Source organism: Hyla sarda, chromosome 4 (genome assembly GCF_029499605.1).
Source record: "Hyla sarda isolate aHylSar1 chromosome 4, aHylSar1.hap1, whole genome shotgun sequence".
NCBI classification, from domain to species: Eukaryota; Metazoa; Chordata; class Amphibia; order Anura; family Hylidae; genus Hyla; species Hyla sarda.
The window spans coordinates 212,098,077-212,117,932 of record NC_079192.1 but is presented as its reverse complement, the minus strand read 5'-3'; the positions used below and the strand labels follow the sequence as shown (position 1 = coordinate 212,117,932).

Below are 19,856 nucleotides of genomic sequence, written 5' to 3'. Positions count from 1 at the left end.
TTTTATAGAATCTAACCTCTGTATGCCTCTATATGAAGTACAGTAATGTCCATGAGTCCTACTTTGCTTGCAGTAACCACAAATGCTAGCATTGCCCCCAATAATAATTGTAATTGTGATAAATGTAACAATCATCATACCTGATACTATTGCATAGCTAAGTTGATCATCAGTTGAGTCCTTATCTGAACATTGTAGTTGTAGTACAGGTATTTTCTGTGTAGAATAAATTATTCTCTCATAATAGGCAGGAGAGCAGACAGGAGGCTCATCATTCACGTTCTGCAGAACAATTACCAAGATCGTTTTTCAGAGTAAACATTTAATAAAAAAATATTGTTTTACCTGGCACTGTATGTGGAAATCCTCATGTAAGCACAAACCACTTTACTTCAGTTTACATTGATAACTGATACAAGCTGAATAATGTATCATGTGTTGTCTTTAATGCTCTGATTTATAAAGAACACTATAGGCTGCGCTAAGGATGGGCACACTTCCATTGTGGCACGGATTAATGATTACTTTTGTGTGGTTGCCAGTCTCAACCTACTTCTTTTACAAACATATCAACACTAGCCTGGTTCAGAAAATGAATGCAAGCCATTTTAATGGATTATACATATTCCTGGTATGTCCTCTCCAGTGTCTGTGAATATTTTCAATTCTTGGGTTATACCAGAGGTGTAACTTGTAGTTTTTGGACCCGATGCAAAATCTGCAACAGGGCCCCATATTCCAATTATAATACTGCTCTCTTATGCGGCAGATGTGCTTTTGGTTCCCCTTAGGTACAATGGCCCTAGGTAACCAAAGATAGGTAACCAAAGCACATCATTTATGTACTAGTTGACTACATTTTCACAATCTTTATATATCCAATATTATTGTTTTAAGTGTTTTTGCTGGGAACCCCTAAGATCCCTAAGATGAAGGTTTACAATGAATTAAATTAGTTTTATCAGAAAGCTAAATAGGCTTTGACTGAAAATGTACTCTTTGAGGAATCCAGGAATTGATCAGATCCATTGGGAAAACTTTACAGTGATATAGTTCATTTTACCTAAAAATATCACATTTGTTCTTTTTTACATTTATGTATGAGGAGCACATTAGATTTTTATCCAAGGATAAGTAATAAGAAGTAGCACTCACCAGACTGTAGTTGCAAGTTTGGTAGTTTATTTCATAGTGGGGACAGGATTTATTACAACAAGCAGACAGGGTACTTTATGTAGCACAGCTGGCCTACCGCCATTTTGCGTAGCCTTCAATACTTTGTCAAGGTTACACATCTGATTTTACCAATTTAATGGAAAAACCCAAATAAAATCAGGGTACTATTATCTTTGAATCACAGTTTTTTTTTTCTTTATATGGGCACAAGAAATGAATTTGCTTTGAAGCTGCTGCTTTGCACTGAGTACCATTGCTTTGTGTACAACTTTACTTATGCCACCTAATTGTCTGAGCAGCTTGTTTTATGTTTATCTTACTGTAATATTTCAAAAGCAAGCTGAGCTTTAAAGTGAATTTACAGTGGGGTTATGGGTATGAATTATTACAATGTTTCTAAAAATATTTCTAAAATATCAAAGTTTTTTTTAGCCTGGTATGTGTGTATTTTTCTTCCTTTTGGGCTTAGTAGTGGCTGATAGACATTGACAATAACTAAAAGTGGCTATGCATTGGCCCGTAAAATGGCTAACGTTACCCCCCCCCCCCCATCATAACTGGCAGGCCCAGACTGTCAAAAGTGATTGTATAAGCCTGGGATGGTAGCAGGATGGTATTATTAGGTTGAAGAAGACCACTATAAATGGCTATTCCCACCCTGGTAGCACCAGCTACTGCTACTTGGTTTTGTATAGGCCTGTTTATGGAAAATAGGGGGGGGGGAGGGTTCTTACATGTAAAATAAAGTATATATTACTGATATAAGAAGAGTATGGTATGGAAAAACACCTACTGTGTGTGTAGGATTAAAAAAAAGTAGTAATAAATGGGAAGCTATAAAGTGTAGATTACTAGAGCTACAAAATGTTTCACACCCAGCCTGACTTCAATGTAAATAGATGCACTCACATAAGTGGCCAATTTGTCTATTGTCATAATTACATGTGTACAATGGCCACACTCACTGCTTAGCTTTGTTAGAAGAGAATTAGACAGTTGATGGGAAATATAGTCATACATTGCATTGTGAGGATCAAGTATTTTGAAATCTACAAGAGGTGAAATGAGATCAACTGATAGCTAAACCAAATCAGAGGCAGGTGACATGGTAGAGAAGGATTTGCAAACTTTCACAGAATAAAGGGTCAGGTCTGCCAGGCAGCCATAGAGTGAACAGTGGCTGCAGCTTGTTTCCCTGACAACTAGTGATCGCAGCAGGTCTCAGGAGTGAGATTAGGTGTGATCAAAACTTTTCACATACTTGGGTAACATGTCAAAAGTTTATACTAATGACAGTAAACCTTTAAGTATATAAATGAACTGTACAAAAGATATGGGGAAAAGCTGTTCCTTCAAAAGACAAGTGAGCATGCACTCTTCCTACAGAAAAAGGTTCAATTTCAGAGGTGACAAGTTATCTTTATCATATTAACTGTGACTCTGTTAATTAGTCAACCGCAGGAGCTGGTCACAGCAGAAACAGTTGAGGGCTTTAAAGAGTTACTCCTACCACAGACATCTTATCCCCTATCCAAAGGAAAGGGGATAAGATGTCTGATTGCAGGGGTCCCCCCCCCCTGAAATCTCCATGCAGCACCCTTACCACAACTGACATTCTAAATAGTATGTTTAGAACGCTGGGTTTCTGTGGCCGAAGACGTGATGTCACATCATGCCCCCTCCTGACGTCATGTCTCCAGACCTCGAAACCCAGAACTTTAAACATACTGTTTAGAACACTGAGTGTGGCACGAGTGCTACATGGAGATAGCTGGGTGTCCAAGCGGCAGGACCCCAGGATCAGACATCTTATCCCCTAGTTTATACAAGTTTTTAGAATAAATTAATGTTAATGCATATGTAGAGGAATGGAATTTTTCTACTAAATTTACCCACACCTCTCTCCCTACATCCACATCTTTGCCCTATCCTTGGTTTAATTTGATGTCCTTTGACTTTTTTTTTCTGCCATACTATTTAACTATTTATTTATGTAACTGTAAAACTATACCAACTACTCAAATGTGATGAAAGGGGTTGACCATAATAATATGCTTTGTTATGGTAATTGGTTGTCATATGGAGAGATACACTGTTCAGTACCTTCTATTATAACCCAGAGTGGAAAGCTAGTAGAAAGAGACTCCAGCTCTATTTGACTTGGCATGACTGGCTGAATATTTGTTTAAACATCTAACGTTCATACCTAGGTACATACAGAAACTGCATTATACCTGCATTGGCCATTACAAGATAGATATATGGCACATGGAGCATCTGGTAATTAAATCTGATTGCTCAGGTTGGAAATCAATAATAATCAGCTGTTTAAGACACAGACTACAGGCAGCATGTAATATTCTAATATATATATATATATATATATATATATATATATATATATATATATAGGAATTCAGAAGGGATACAGCACCAAATAGCTGAGGACTCAGGCTGGTAGATGGAGCAAGATTTTATTTGCCATCCATGTGCAACGTTTCGGCAATAAACTGCCTTTTTCAAGCATATCAAACAAAGTGACAATGTGCATATATATAGGAATCACAACATGCTGTGATTGGTTACATAACAGGTGTTATACATATCATTACAATCAATGACCACATCCTATTGGCTAAATTGTGTTGTCATAGTGATTCAAATACACAAAAGATATAAATCTTAAAAAATATAAAAAAACAACCATCAAAACATATATAGGCTTCAGATGTGTTCACTGGGACTTCACTTACATTGATCCATGTCTCCGATTGCATCTTCATCATATAGATCGCATGAGAGATCTAGCGTGCGTGTGTGACAGCTGCGTTTGTAAATAAACAAACTGCGGCTGCGTGGCTCCACACCGTGTAGTTACGATCAGCTGACCACTATAGGTCAGCTGATGCAGGAGCGTCATAGATGTCCGGGATCAGAACAAAATGATCCGCGCAAGCGCCAACTGCCTGCGCATGCGTGGTGTGTCTACATGGGTCATCGCATATCGGTGAATCGACCTGCGCATATCAAATGCGCCTGTCGATACCCGAAGTGCGCCTGACCAAAAACGCACCGCATAGTCTATAATACATATGAGTCTGAATAGACTTCTATACATGTATTACTCAAGACGAATTTATTTTAAACACGGGCATCTATATTAATACCAACACAGAAGTATGTCACAAGAAGATGTCATATTGAAACAAGGATCAATGTATCATAAACTATATTTAAATCATAGGATCTATAATTATACAAAAGAAAAAAACTTTTTTTCTCAGGAGTCCTCAGTGAATCCATCCTCCGCTGTAATCTTCATATAGAGTGATGATAAATAATAGGTGAAGTGAATCTAAAAAAATATACATAAAAAAATATTTTAAAATATTATCGTAGAAAGATATCCAAAAACCTCATGTTGTCACTTGTAAACATTAAATATACGGATCAGGTTGAAAAAGGTAAGAAAAAAGAGAGTGAGAACAAAAAATAAATGAAAAAAAGGGGAAAAAAGTAAAATAAAATAAAATAGAAGAAAAAGAAAAAAGGTGAGAGAAGAAAAAAGGAAAAAAGAAAAAAGGAAGAGCAGAGGGAGAGGAGAGGGGAAGGAAGGGGTTTGGTTTTAGGGGAAAAAGGAGAAAAGAAGAAAAAAAAGGGGGGAAAAAAGGACAAAGAGAAGGGGAAAAAAAGGGGGGGGAAAAGGGGGGGGGGGAGGGGGGTGGGGGGGAAAGGGGGGGGAAAAGAAAAAGGAAATAAATAAAAATAAAGAAAAGAGGAGGGAAAAGTAAGAAGATAAAAAGAGGGGAAAAAAAGAAAAAGAAAAGAGGAAGATAGGAGGGGAAAGAAAAAGAAGGGGAATAAAGAACGAAAAAAAAAGGAAAGAAGAAAAATAAAAATAGAAAAGAGGATAACCTAAATGCCTACATAAAGGGTTTCAAGCCAAAATCCATATTCAATCCCTTTGGACACATCGTGTCTAATATATAGATCCATTTAAGTTCTTTCTGGCGCAATAATTTCTCCCTGTCACCCCCTCGTCTCAACACAGGTACATGATCTATAATGCGAAATCTTAGCTGACTAATACTATGACCAAATTCCAAAAAATGTTTAGGTAGTGGGAGATCAACCCTCTTAGTCCTAATAGAAGATTTATGACCATTTAATCTTATCCGGCATTCATTGGTGGTTTCACCTATGTAATAAAGCCCGCATGGGCAGGTCAACAAATAGATTACAAAGGAGGAGCGACATGTGTATCTACCATAGATCTTGAAAGCCAAAATCCATATTCAATCCCTTTGGACACATCGTGTCTAATATATAGATCCATTTAAGTTCTTTCTGGCGCAATTTGGTGTCCTCAGCTATTTGGTGCTGTATCCCTTCTGAATTCCTGCATGCCTTTCCGGGTTGGCATTCCCGGATGATCACCTGCACATGCTGATTTGATCGGTGCTGTCTCCCCTATCATCCATTGTTATTGCCATTGGAGACGGGCACGGTCATTGGACTCTGATGGATGCAAGATGACTACTCCTGTTGATACCAGTTTATCCAGTGATGCCATCCCCCACACCTTTTCATACACGGATCAGGATGCTTTGAGGATCCTAAATGCAGTGCATAAAGAAGCCAATTTCCTAAGCACGCCATCTGCTGACCTACTGAAAAGGAAATGGGATATGGAATCTAAGCGTTTGATCACCTTGGAATTACATCTGGTCACGCTTAGGGAATATTACAAGGAACAACGCATACCTCGTGGGATGAGATCTCACCTCACCCCGAACCTGTTCCCTCGCAATGATCTATTTCATACTAAATTTATTCAAATTTCTAACAAGTATGCTTTTGATGTAATGCTACTAAATATGGAATTTCTCTATGAAGATATTGAGAAAACCAAATCAAAGTGCTTAGAAGTGGAGGAGCAGCTTAAAATCCTATTGACCTCACAACAATATCAAGAGGCAAAGGAGAAACTCGCTGTTCGCATACTTAAGCATCAACAAGAGTTAGAGGAAGCCAAGAGGAGCAAATGGCACCGTGATTTGGATGATTATGCAAGTGGTCGAATTTACATGTGGCAGATGAGTCAAGAACAAGACGGGAATCGTCGTAGACGACGTGCCAAACCACATCACCGTCAGAAACGCTGTGCCCATAAAGAAGGTTTTTTGTCAACTGCTCTGGATAGTGACTCTTCCGAGGGTCCCTCCCCCCCTTCTTCTTTTTTAGCCAGAGCTCAGGATACCCCCGCAAAACCCGGTGGGGAGGCCGTAAACATAGGAGACGCCAGTATCCGTACACGCCAGAGGACCCAGTCACGCCAACCGAGGGGCCGAGGGATCACGACATAGAGGACTCTCTTGTGGTAAATATATCCTCTATATCTTTATCTTCTATGGAACTTAATGTATTACAGAAAGGATTGTCATTCTGTCCGACTACAGACACAGATTGGTTTGGACTTTTGATTGATTTGGAAGGATTTTTCAGACGGGTACGCCTGAAGGGCTATTTTCAGGACATTCCGCTTAATGATAACACTACTAGTTTGATCCAATCTGCTGAGTTAACTGTAAAGGACGTTAATTTGTTTAACAAAAGTCAGTTTATGCCACCCAGAACCAATAATGGAATTGAAGCATTTGTTGAGGTTGTCACCAAACAGATTAATGTATTGAAAGAGAATTCTACTCATTCCGGTTGGCATAATTTGACTCGCAGGGAATATGATGTATTATCAAGGTTACAAAAAAATTCTGACATCACCATTAAAGCTGCGGATAAGGGGGGTGCCCTAGTTGTCATGGACACCCCACTTTATTTAGCCGAGATCACTAGACAAGTTTCTGATGTCACAGTTTACAGTAAACTTAGGAAGGACCCTTTGAAGGAAATCCAGGCTGACATTTCATTTCTTTTGCAGCAGGCGGTTGAGAACCATATTATAGATACAGAATTGGTAACATTTTTGACTCAAAAACATCCTATAACACCAGTCTTATATTGTTTACCTAAGATACATAAGAACCTCCAGAACCCTCCCGGACGACCTATCGTCTCCGGGAGTGGTTCTGTGTTCTCCCCCATTGCCGTTTATTTGGATAAGATTTTAAGATGTCATGCCACCTCGGCCAAATCATTTATTCGCGACACGGGTGATTTTATCTCCAAAATTCAGGATTTGGTTTGCCCCCCTGGATCCCTTCTGGTATCGTTCGACGTGGTTAATCTTTACACGTCGATCGAACACTCAAAGGGGATCCAGGCGGTCGCCAATTGCCTATTATCCACTGATCTCTCTGCAGGGGCACGTTCCCTTGTTTTGGACTTATTAGGGGTCATCCTCAGACGGAACTATTTTCTGTTTGGGGATGACTTCTATGTCCAAAACAGGGGAACGGCCATGGGGTCCAATGTGGCCCCAACGTATGCAAATGTATATATGACGGAATTTGAGGAAACTTATATCTACAAATCACGATGGTATCCTCATGTACGGACTTGGTTCCGTTACATAGATGATACCTTCGTGATTTGGACGGGTACTTTGTCACAACTTCATTTGTTCCTTGATGAACTGAATGGTATATACCCTGAACTTCAATTCACCATGGTGGTGTCCGAATCATCGATTCAATTTTTGGACACGTTTGTTACAATAACTAACGGTAGATTGTCAATGGATCTCTATACAAAGAAAACAGATAGGAATAGTGTTTTACAATATGACAGTTTCCATCCTAGATCCACAGTTAAATCACTCCCATGGAGCCAATTGCTACGTGTTAAACGGATAGTTTCAGATCCTATACAGTCCTCTAAAAGAATTGATGAAATGCAGGGGAAATTTAGACGTAGGGGTTATCCACAACGTTTGTTAAACCATCATTCAAATAGACTCTTACAAGTCGAGAGATCCACTCTATTACATAGTACCCCTAAACAACCCACAGATAGGATACCATTTGTGTCTACGTATTCAGTTAATAGCCAGGCTATAGCTAATATTATTAGACATAACTGGTCACTCGTGAGTAAGACTACTGGCTTAGATAAGCCACCAATAATGGCATACCGAAAGGGACGCAGTTTTAAAGACCGTCTCATTAAATCTGATGTCGGCTCATTCAAAGATAAAGGTACACAAAAATTTAAACAGGGCAATTTTCCCTGCTTAAATTGTAGTCATTGTAATTCTATGTTAAAGGGCGATTCATTTAATCACCCACATACAGGCAAACCATTCAAGATCTATGGTAGATACACATGTCGCTCCTCCTTTGTAATCTATTTGTTGACCTGCCCATGCGGGCTTTATTACATAGGTGAAACCACCAATGAATGCCGGATAAGATTAAATGGTCATAAATCTTCTATTAGGACTAAGAGGGTTGATCTCCCACTACCTAAACATTTTTTGGAATTTGGTCATAGTATTAGTCAGCTAAGATTTCGCATTATAGATCATGTACCTGTGTTGAGACGAGGGGGTGACAGGGAGAAATTATTGCGCCAGAAAGAACTTAAATGGATCTATATATTAGACACGATGTGTCCAAAGGGATTGAATATGGATTTTGGCTTGAAACCCTTTATGTAGGCATTTAGGTTATCCTCTTTTCTATTTTTATTTTTCTTCTTTCCTTTTTTTTCGTTCTTTATTCCCCTTCTTTTTCTTTCCCCTCCTATCTTCCTCTTTTCTTTTTCTTTTTTTCCCCTCTTTTTATCTTCTTACTTTTCCCTCCTCTTTTCTTTATTTTTATTTATTTCCTTTTTCTTTTCCCCCCCTTTCCCCCCCCCCCCCTTTCCCCCCCCCCTTTCCCCCCCCCTTTTTTTCCCCTTCTCTTTGTCCTTTTTTCCCCCCTTTTTTTTCTTCTTTTCTCCTTTTTCCCCTAAAACCAAACCCCTTCCTTCCCCTCTCCTCTCCCTCTGCTCTTCCTTTTTTCTTTTTTCCTTTTTTCTTCTCTCACCTTTTTTCTTTTTCTTCTATTTTATTTTATTTTACTTTTTTCCCCTTTTTTTCATTTATTTTTTGTTCTCACTCTCTTTTTTCTTACCTTTTTCAACCTGATCCGTATATTTAATGTTTACAAGTGACAACATGAGGTTTTTGGATATCTTTCTACGATAATATTTTAAAATATTTTTTTATGTATATTTTTTTAGATTCACTTCACCTATTATTTATCATCACTCTATATGAAGATTACAGCGGAGGATGGATTCACTGAGGACTCCTGAGAAAAAAAGTTTTTTTCTTTTGTATAATTATAGATCCTATGATTTAAATATAGTTTATGATACATTGATCCTTGTTTCAATATGACATCTTCTTGTGACATACTTCTGTGTTGGTATTAATATAGATGCCCGTGTTTAAAATAAATTCGTCTTGAGTAATACATGTATAGAAGTCTATTCAGACTCATATGTATTATAGACTATGCGGTGCGTTTTTTGGTCAGGCGCACTTCGGGTATCGACAGGCGCATTTGATATGCGCAGGTCGATTCACCGATATGCGATGACCCATGTAGACACACCACGCATGCGCAGGCAGTTGGCGCTTGCGCGGATCATTTTGTTCTGATCCCGGACATCTATGACGCTCCTGCATCAGCTGACCTATAGTGGTCAGCTGATCGGAACTACACGGTGTGGAGCCACGCAGCCGCAGTTTGTTTATTTACAAACGCAGCTGTCACACACGCACGCTAGATCTCTCATGCGATCTATATGATGAAGATGCAATCGGAGACATGGATCAATGTAAGTGAAGTCCCAGTGAACACATCTGAAGCCTATATATGTTTTGATGGTTGTTTTTTTATATTTTTTAAGATTTATATCTTTTGTGTATTTGAATCACTATGACAACACAATTTAGCCAATAGGATGTGGTCATTGATTGTAATGATATGTATAACACCTGTTATGTAACCAATCACAGCATGTTGTGATTCCTATATATATGCACATTGTCACTTTGTTTGATATGCTTGAAAAAGGCAGTTTATTGCCGAAACGTTGCACATGGATGGCAAATAAAATCTTGCTCCATCTACCAGCCTGAGTCCTCAGCTATTTGGTGCTGTATCCCTTCTGAATTCCTGCATGCCTTTCCGGGTTGGCATTCCCGGATGATCACCTGCACATGCTGATTTGATCGGTGCTGTCTCCCCTATCATCCATATATATATATATATATATATATATATATATATATATATATATGTGGTGTCCCAGCACCGTATTGTATCCGTTGCCTTGTGGTAAGATCCCCAAAGTCAGAGTCCCTAGGTGTAGGTGGGGTCCTCATCCTTAGTTAGCCCCTTGTCACCCCTTTTGTAATTAAAATTATTTAGATTTAATGTGTATATATTTATATAGTAAGTGTACTTACCTGTTTATAGCATAACAGGACCTGCGGGTCATGTGATCGGGTGAAACTCTATGGTTTATGGTTCAAGGACCTTTGGGAGGAAGTCAGGTGGTTACCCATCTGGCTATGTAACGATGAGTGACAGCTGACTTGGACCAATCCAAATCGGCCCTGCCCCTGCCCATATAAGGGAGCGGCGGCCATTACTCACTCTCTTTCCTCGTGGGCTGTTGACGGAGGAGGATCTGCGCTGCTGTCATCAGTGAGTTAGGCCCGAGCCTTGTGGCGACGGCTGATGATTACTAAACTGTGAGTGTATCAATCCCTAAGCACTCTGCAAGATCACCGGACCTTATCTAACCCCTAAATCCGGATGGATCTCCACAAATAACCCTAAATTCAGAGACTTATAGCAAAAGTCAAGGTCCGCAACAACTGTCAGTCACTGAAGTGTATGGAGACTGTATTAATGAGGCTGTTACTGTTCATTGGATGTACCGCAAGTCTTTAAGTAAAGTTTATCCAAGTTCAAGTCCAACTACCTTGTGGACCTTCAGTCATTTTATGCATGCACCTATCGTTACTGGGAAGGGCAGCGATAGGCCGGAGAATTACCTCAGCATACTAGCCCTCAGCCTGGCGTCACGAATTATAGGGTTAACCTTAACCCTTGATATACTAAAGCAAAACCCTGACTACACTACCCCTACCCCAGAGGCCTACCACAAAGCCTTTTTGGCTTCGCACAAACAGGATTCGGGTGTGTGCCTACTACAGTCGCCACTAGTGAAAGTGTACTCCCCCCCAGAAAACAAACTTTATTCATGTGCTGTAAACCGTGTTGCTGTGTACCGGAGCGGTGCATGTGGTGCACCATACAAGGGGGCCACGAGAAAAGTAAGAGGGGAGGCAAAAATTCATCTACAACTAAGATGTGTAAACTGCCCGATGAGTTCATGCTGCAATCCTCTGGTCCGGTCGGCACAGGCGGAGCCAAACTGCTGCCGGAAAAGCACGCGAAGAAAGCCCGAGCTGCGCCGCGCCCCTCCCCTGGGCATGGCTGCCAAGTTGCTGTGTCACAGCCGAAAGGGAACTTGGAGATGCAGGAGTCGTCTCTGGAGGGACCGGAAGTCGGGCTGCACCGATAACGTCCTTCCTGCCGGACGCCATTTTGGGGAAGCCCACTATAAAAGACGCCACGCACAGCGACCTCATCAGTCGGCACAGAGAGCCGGAGAGTACAGGCATGGCGGAGAGTAGCATTCCACGTGGTGAAGTTTGCAAAATGGCGCCGGAAAAGCGGAAAGTTGTGGCAGTCGCAGCCCGACTTTTCCAAGAACTTGCTGACCGTCTGCAGCGGTTGTCATTAGACAAAGAGGGGGCCTGCATAATGATGACGACGATTGGCCAGAGACACCTCCAGCGGAGAGCGCAGGGACACCTGGAGGTGCATCGCCGGTGAGACTGTCCCCTCACCACAGAACTTGGGGCTTGTGGGCCGAGATCCCATCGGAGGAGTCTGCAGTGAGTACCCCGCCAGAGGCAGCCTATTCTTCCTCCTCCAGCCCTGAGGTCATACCTCGATCAAGGATCAAGCTTGTCAAGTGCACGACCGTGCTCACCAAAATTTCCGCAATGGGTGTTCGGAGATGAGCCGGAGCTGATCGAGTACATGCACAGAGTACTTCAACCATTACCTGGGAAGCCAATCCCACCAATCCCAACTGCAGAAAAAGAAAGGGCCCGTCAAGAAGCCGAGCTGGCCGAATTGATGGAAAAGCTAAAGGCCCGACACAAAGAACTCTATGCCCCCAAGCACGTGCATTTGCCCCTTGAAGAGAAAGTACGGTGGCAAGAAAACAAAAGAAATGGAGGCATTGTACATTCGTAAATGGGATCACCCCTGAGAAGGGGAGGAGTCTTTAGAAAGAAGAAGAGCAACTGTGGCCAAGTTCAACAAGCTCAGAGGTTATGGGACACTCCTTGACTGCCACACTGGGCAGACCATCCTCGTAAACCGGCGAGCAGTGCAAAGGCCATATCTCCATAAGAAGTTCTACACCTTGGAGGTGGGTGAAATTGTAGAGTACACCCCCGTCCAGAGCCTTCGTGGAAAATGGGCTGCAGCGGTCACCAGACCAACAGCCCCAACACAGCTTCCCTTCAAATATTTTCCGTCAACTGATTGGGAGTCCGATCCCTTCAACTTGAGGCCAAAAAGGTCTGTTCCTAAAGCCTCCACCAGTGTACCCAAGGAGGAGGAGCCTCAACAGCCAAGATCATCATCTTCTATGTACAGCAAAGAGTCAAGTTCATCATCTTCTATGTACAGCAAAGAGTCAAGTTCTTCATCTTGTTCAGGAAAGTAAGTTCAGGAAAGTCCTGCTCAAGTTCAGGAAAGTAAGCCCAGATTGCGGGCACCAAAGACCGTACCTAGACCCTCTCGGAGCAATGAGGGTTTGTGTGTTCCAGAGGTACCAACGCACGTACCTAGGCCTCTCGGCGCAATGAGAGTTTGCCTCCTGCACAGGTACCAACGTATGTACCAAGGCCCTCTTCTAACATGGAGAGTTTGCCTGCTTCCAGGGTACCAACGAAAGAGTCATGGGTCCATCCTAGTTTGGAGATGGTACTCAAGCCCTATTGCCCCACTTTGATCGTGGCTAGAAAGCCTGTGTCCCCTTCTAACGCTGCCATCCACCACTCCATCCTCAACAATGTGGTGTGGCAAAGCTATGTCAATTCCATACCTGCCCCTGATGTTGGGAGGTACACAGGAACCAGGAGAGGCACAAAAGGGTAAAGAAGAATATTCTCTGAAGAGACTCTAAAGTAATGTCAGATTGTTTCTTGTGCTAACCACTTTTATTTTGCAGCAACCAAGTTCAAGAATTGTGCCTAGCAGGACTGTGCTAAGATTGTTCCAGTTCAAAGTTCAGCAACGTAACCACTAAGCTTGTGCCTGACTATTAAGTCAAGAGACTCCTAGCCAGTAGGAGATTCATTAAGGACTGTACCCGGCTGAGTTGTGGTTAAGGCCGTGTTTACCTTTCCCTTCCATGAACTCTTAGTGTAGGTGGACTGCTGATCCTTACACGCCACTTTGTATATTTCCCTCTAATTGGACTCCTAGTGTAGGTGGACTGCTGATCCTTACACGTCTGTTTTATGTGTACACCAGCAGCTTCATAAGAACTCTTATGCTAAATGTTGCATTTATCAGGTGAGTGCGCCTGAACCATGTTGGAGTGTTGATGATTGTGTAAATTTCATAATGGATATGTATATGGTTTTTGTACACAGGAAGGTATCCTCGTGTCTGTGTACATAAAAAATAGGTAAGGGTTGTACATAGAAAGATAGTCTAATGTCTATGTACATAAAAAGTCAGAGCTGTACACGAAAAATGTCGGTGTGTTGCACGTGTATACTCAACACTAAAAACGTAAATGATCCCTGTACATACAAATGCATAGAATGCTAAAGCTGTTTAGTAGTTGCTAAATAGGTGACACCCCGGCTCCTCCGAGGGTAATATTATTGCTGTCGCCCATCGCTAGCACCTGTCTCAACTAAAATAATAGGGAAGATTGCCCTTAAAATAGTACTTGCACACATAGTACCTTAACTTACTCACTTAAATGTACTACTTCAAGTTTCTCTAGTACATACATCAAAGTAAATATCTCACTTAAGAAAACACTTTAGGGATTGTTGACCATTGAAATTCAATTCCTGCCACTGTTAGGTACACTTCTTCTCTTTCTTTGCGTGTGTGAGATGCTCTACCTGGCCAGTAGGTGCTCTTGCGAGCTAACAAATGAAACATGTAATGCTTAAAGTAACCTAGGTAGGTTATGTGAAGTGCTCTAGGGGTAAGTAGCGTGTAGCCAATGGACCCTAGCAGCCAATCTTACTGTGACCTAGCTTCCGGCTAGCCAGTATACCTTATGTGTACTAACAGGAAACTCATTGTTGCCGAATAAAATGTGTGAGATAATAAAATTGTTTAGTCAGCTTGAAACTAAAGGTATAAAGAGCTGTGCTAATGTTTAGTTAGCCTCATAAAGATGTGTGGAGAGCTAATAAAATGCCTCAGGAGCTAGAAACTAAATGTTAGATAGCTGCCTAATTGTCTAGTAAGCTTTAAAATGTATAGTAAGCTTAATACAATGTCTTAGAAGCTAGAAACTAAAGGTCTAGATAGCTTCATAATTATTTAGATAGCTTCATAATTGCTTAGTTAACTTCATAAATGTCTTAGAAGCCTTCTAAGATGTATAGTAGGATTACTAGTCTACAAAATGTTTAAAATGCCTAGACAATGTCTAGTAGGTTTAAAAGTATCTAATGTGTATAAAAGTTTGTCAGGATATAGATTCTATCTAGTTAGAGATCCTGCTTAAGTCTGTCCTAGCTCCTCTGCCTTAAGGGACAGGCGTCGGGGTCAACTTATTTTAAGTAAGGGGGTTTGTGGTGTCCCGGCACCGTATTGCCTTGTGGTGAGGTCCCCAAAGTCAGAGTCCCTAGGTGTAGGTGGGGTCCTCATCCTTAGTTAGCCCCTTGTCACCCCTTTTGTAATTAAAACGATTTAGATTTAATGTGTATATATCTATATAGTAAGTGTACTTACCTATTTACAGTGTAACAGGACCTGCGGGTCATGTGATCGGGTGAAACTCTATGGTTTATGATTCAAGGACCTTTGGGAGGAAGTCAGGTGGTTACCCATCAGGCTATGTAATGGTGAGTGACAGCTGACTTGGACCAATCCAAATCGGCCCTGCCCATATAAGGGAGTGCCGGCCATTACTTACTCTCTTTCCTCGTGGGCTGTTGACGGAGGACGATCTGTGCTGCTGTCATCAGTGAGTTAGGCCCGAGCTTTGCGACGACGGCTGATGATTACTAAACTGTGAATGTATCAATCCATAAGCACTCTGCAAGATCACCGGACCCTATCTAACGCTTAAATCCGGACGGATCTTCGCAAATAACCCTAAATTCAGAGACTTATAGCAAAAGTCAAGGTCCGCAACAACTGTCAGTCACTGAAGTGTATGGAGACTGTATTAATGAGACTGTTACTGTTCATTGGATGTACCCCAAGTCTTTAAGTAAAGTTTATCCAAGTTCAAGTTCAACTACTTTGTGGACCTTCAGTCATTTTATGCATGCACCCATCGTTACTGGGAAGGGCGGCAATAGGCCGGAGAATTACCTCAGCATACTAGCCCTCAGCCTGGCGTCACAAACTATAGGGTTTACCCTAACCCCTGATATACTGAAGCAAAACCCTGACTACACTACCCCTACCCCAGAGGCCTACCACTCACATATATATATATATATATATATATATATATATATATTTTTTTTTTTCTTTTCTTTTCTTCATATCTATATATATATATATATATATATATATATATATATATATGTATATATATATATATATATATACACACACCAACGCCTGTGTGTGTATGTTATCTTCCAGAATAACTTCTGTGGCTGCAGATATTTTGATGAAACTCGGTACACATGTTAGTTACGGTACATGTCAACTAAAAATGTAGCAAAGTTAAATCAACCCTAACCCCCCCCCCCCCTATATGCGAGGGTGTTTTTTTCCCCGAAGTCTATGGGACTTTCGGTACATCTCCTGATCCTGTTACTCCTAGGCTGCAGAGATTGGCAAGTACTTTTAAACATACTGCTGACTGCAGATAATGCTTAGTGGGATATGAGGTCAGGAAACGAGAATGGGATATGAGGTCAGGAAACGAGAACGGGATATGAGGAAGGGATGTGAGGTCAGGATGTGAGGTCAGGATGTGAGGTCGGGATATTAGGACAAGCGTCAATGTTGCTTTTCAAGGTTTAGGTAGGAAGAGTGAGTGTCGAGTACTCTGCTAGTCAAGAATAAATTAAGGACTGTCATTCATCTCTGCAGGTATGTAATTACAAATATCTACAGCTAAAACCAACATAAGGTGAATAAATATTTTAAAAAAAATTAAACAATGAAAAAATAAAACTACATGCATACACTTTTTTTTATTTCCATACTTACCAATATATTAATGGTGACAATGGCTACACTGCTTTTCTGTTGTAGGGGGTCTGCTTCTACATCATTGTTGAGGTCAGTTGCCTGTATTGTTATTGAATATTTATTTTTCTTCTCAAAATCCAGTGTTTCTCGGACCTTGATAATACCTAGCACATTAGATGACATTTATTATTCTTTTACCTAGGAGTAATAAAAACTATTATTCTGTACATACTGCCATGCTAGTCCTCCCTGCTTGACCTTGTTTACCATGCCAAAGTGATTATATGCCTGTATACCTGTATCAGTACTGCAGTCATTCCCTGGCCTCAGCTGTGAGGCCAACCATTAGCTGCAATGGTGACATGGGTATAAAGGCATGTCATTGCTGGAGCTAAGAAAACAAAGTGGAGGGAACCACAACCTGCTGCGGTGTGGGGAGAAAAAAGGACACTTTCTCCAGTGCTTGCTGGAAGTAACTCTGTAATGATGATCTCAGACTCCAAAGAGGTGGAAGTAATATGCGTTTTATCCATGCAAAAAGGGATGACAACACGTTTCAAGGGGACAGCACCCCTCTTCCTCAGGTCATGGGGGGACACTTAACATAGCTTCCTTTTATACATCCAAACTGTGATGAAAAAGCCTGAGAAGACTGCAGGTGCTGGGGGGCAAGACCAGGTGACGTCACTGCTGATCCACATGGAGGCTCACAGAAATGTAAAAAAACTTGTGCACATGTTGTTAAACAGTTCAGTTCTAACAGAAACATAAAAAATACTCTGGGTTGTAGTTGTGGTTAGAAATCATTGTGGTTGCAATACATGGGGTTTCATTTTGATGGCTTGTGGACAATGTGTAGCCGGAGTGCAGCCTGCCTCGCTTTGTAGCTGCTCTCCGGCTATGCCTGTCAGCAGTGGTTTGCTGTGCTCCATGACCGTAGGCAGTGGAAGGTAACTGTTGTGGGCAAGGTGCTGCGGTGCAGCTAGTGGATTTGTGAGTAAAAGTGTTGCAGCATGGCAGGTGGCTATGCTTTCACATGTGGGAGACCCGTGTGCAGCTGCCCAGAATGCTGCGGGAAGTGCATTAGGCGGGAGCTGGGTAGATTGCGGTGATGGTATGGGGACCGGTGGCATCATGTTGGATGGCAGGGTGCAGGACCTATTTGTGAATAGGCTGGCGGTAGCGCTGGTGGTAGGGGGACATGGATGTGGGCGGCGGGGAGTAGGATTCATTTTGCTGTGGGGGGGGGAGGGATGGTTGTAGGGTACAGGACAACTGGTTGGGCGCTGTCTGTCACACACCCATCAACCAACCCTGGTTCCTTTACCCCGCATTTGCATACATACATCTTGCCCAGCCCATAGCCCTCCTTAGCTGCCCAAGACACCGCTCCACACAATTGCTCACCTCCTCCATTAGTCCCTTCCTCCCCCCCCATACCATAGGTGGCCCCACTTGCAGCTCCATAGACAGCGCCCAACCGGTTTTCCTGTAACCTCCGACCATCCCTCCCCTCCCCACACACAGCAAAATTAATCCTACTCCCCAAGGCCCACATCCATGTCCCCCCTACCACCAGCGCCACCGCCAGCCTATTCACAAATAGGTCCTGCCCCCTGCCATCCAACATGATGGCACCGCTCCCCATACCATCACCGAAATCTACCCAGCTCCCCGGCTGCTGCGCTTCCCGCAGCATTCTAGGCAGCTGCGCAAGGGTCTGCCACATGTCATAGTGCAGCCACCCGCCGCACTGCAACACTCGCCAATACATTCATACTCACGAATCCACTAGCTGCACCGCAGCACCTTGCCCACGACAGCTACCTTCCACTGCCTACGGTCACGGAGCACAGCAAACCACTGCTGACAGGCATCACCGGAGCGCACCTGCAAAGCGAGGCAGGCTGCGCTCCGGCTACACATTGTCCACAAGCCATCAAAATGAAACCCCATATATTGCAACCACAATGTTTTCTAACCACAACTACAACCCAGAGTATTTTTTTATGTTTCTGTTAGAAATGAACTGTTTAACAACACGTGCACAAGTTTGTTTACATTTCTGTGAGCCTCCACGTGGAGCAGCAGTCACGTCACCTGGTCCTGCCTCCATTCCCTGCAGTCTTCGCAGGCTTTTTCATCACAGTTGGCATGTATAAAAGGAAGTTATGTCAAGTGTCCCCCCCATGACCTGCGGAAGAGGGGTGCTGTCCCCTCGAAACACGTTGTCATCCCGTTTTTACATGAATAAAACGCATATTACTTCCACCCCTTTGAAGTCTGAGATCATCATTACAGAGTTACTTCCAGCAAGCGCCGGAGAAAGCATCCCTTTTTTCTCCCCGCACGGCCGCAAGTTTTGGTTCCCTCCAGTTCTACGACCGCTCCAGGATTCTAGGCTACTGCTGTTACCCACGCCTGCCCCCAAGGAGATTTTTGGTGTTGTGTCCGGAGCGCAACACAACAAGGTGAGCAGTTCACTTACACACTCACACACTCTTGTTAACACAAGATAAAGGCACAGGTATATGTCCCCCCCCCCCCCCTTTTTTTTCTCTATATCAAGTTTTTAAGAAAATAAAGTGGGGGATTAAGCTGGTTTGCTAATTCATTACAATCCCAAGCTCAGGCCACATTTTTTTATAACTTGGAAAACCCATTCAAATGTTTTTTGCTGGGATGAACAAGACAAAAACCAGCTCTTAAAGTGACTCAAAAGTGGAAGAATAAGCTGTAGCAAACAGAATTATATTATTCTCAAAAATGATTACGTCTTGTTGAGAATATAATATATAAAAGTTAAGTGAATAATAATAATTAACTTATATGGATTAAACATATCACAGCAAATTTATAGGACTGGACTTGGATCAATGTTTTTAAAGGGCATCTGTGTGCCCTTAACTGTGGGTTGCTTTTTCTAAATTATTACTATACTTATATCCCTGAGGAATCCAGAAATGTGAAGGAAATGCATTGGGTGGTGTAATTTGTAAGGATTTCTCGGGTGAGACCAAGGGGCAAGGGCTATCTTTTTAGGGCAAGTGCCCCGATGGTCCCTGAGGAAGCAAGAATAGGATCACATTATAATATCAGCAGGGAATATTAGGGCATTTTGTTATCATACCTTGATATTCTTTTGCAGTATTACTTCCCCATCTCAATTTCACTTGCCTAGACCAGTGGTTCTTAACCTGGGGTACAAGTACTCCTAGAGGTACT

At 42.1% G+C, this 19,856-nt stretch overlaps 1 protein-coding gene across 1 annotated transcript in view; it reads right to left on the bottom strand.

Moving 5' to 3' along the window:
- Window positions 1-19,856, bottom strand: part of LOC130367435 (cadherin-23-like) — a 146,840-nt gene that overhangs the window by 50,228 nt on the left and 76,756 nt on the right. Inside the window, exons 17-18 of the mRNA XM_056569854.1 lie at window positions 16,650-16,795; window positions 141-282 (exon numbers count right to left, since the gene is read on the bottom strand). Coding sequence (XP_056425829.1) covers window positions 141-282; window positions 16,650-16,795 — 288 coding nt within the window. The remainder of the gene's footprint in view (window positions 1-140; window positions 283-16,649; window positions 16,796-19,856) is intronic.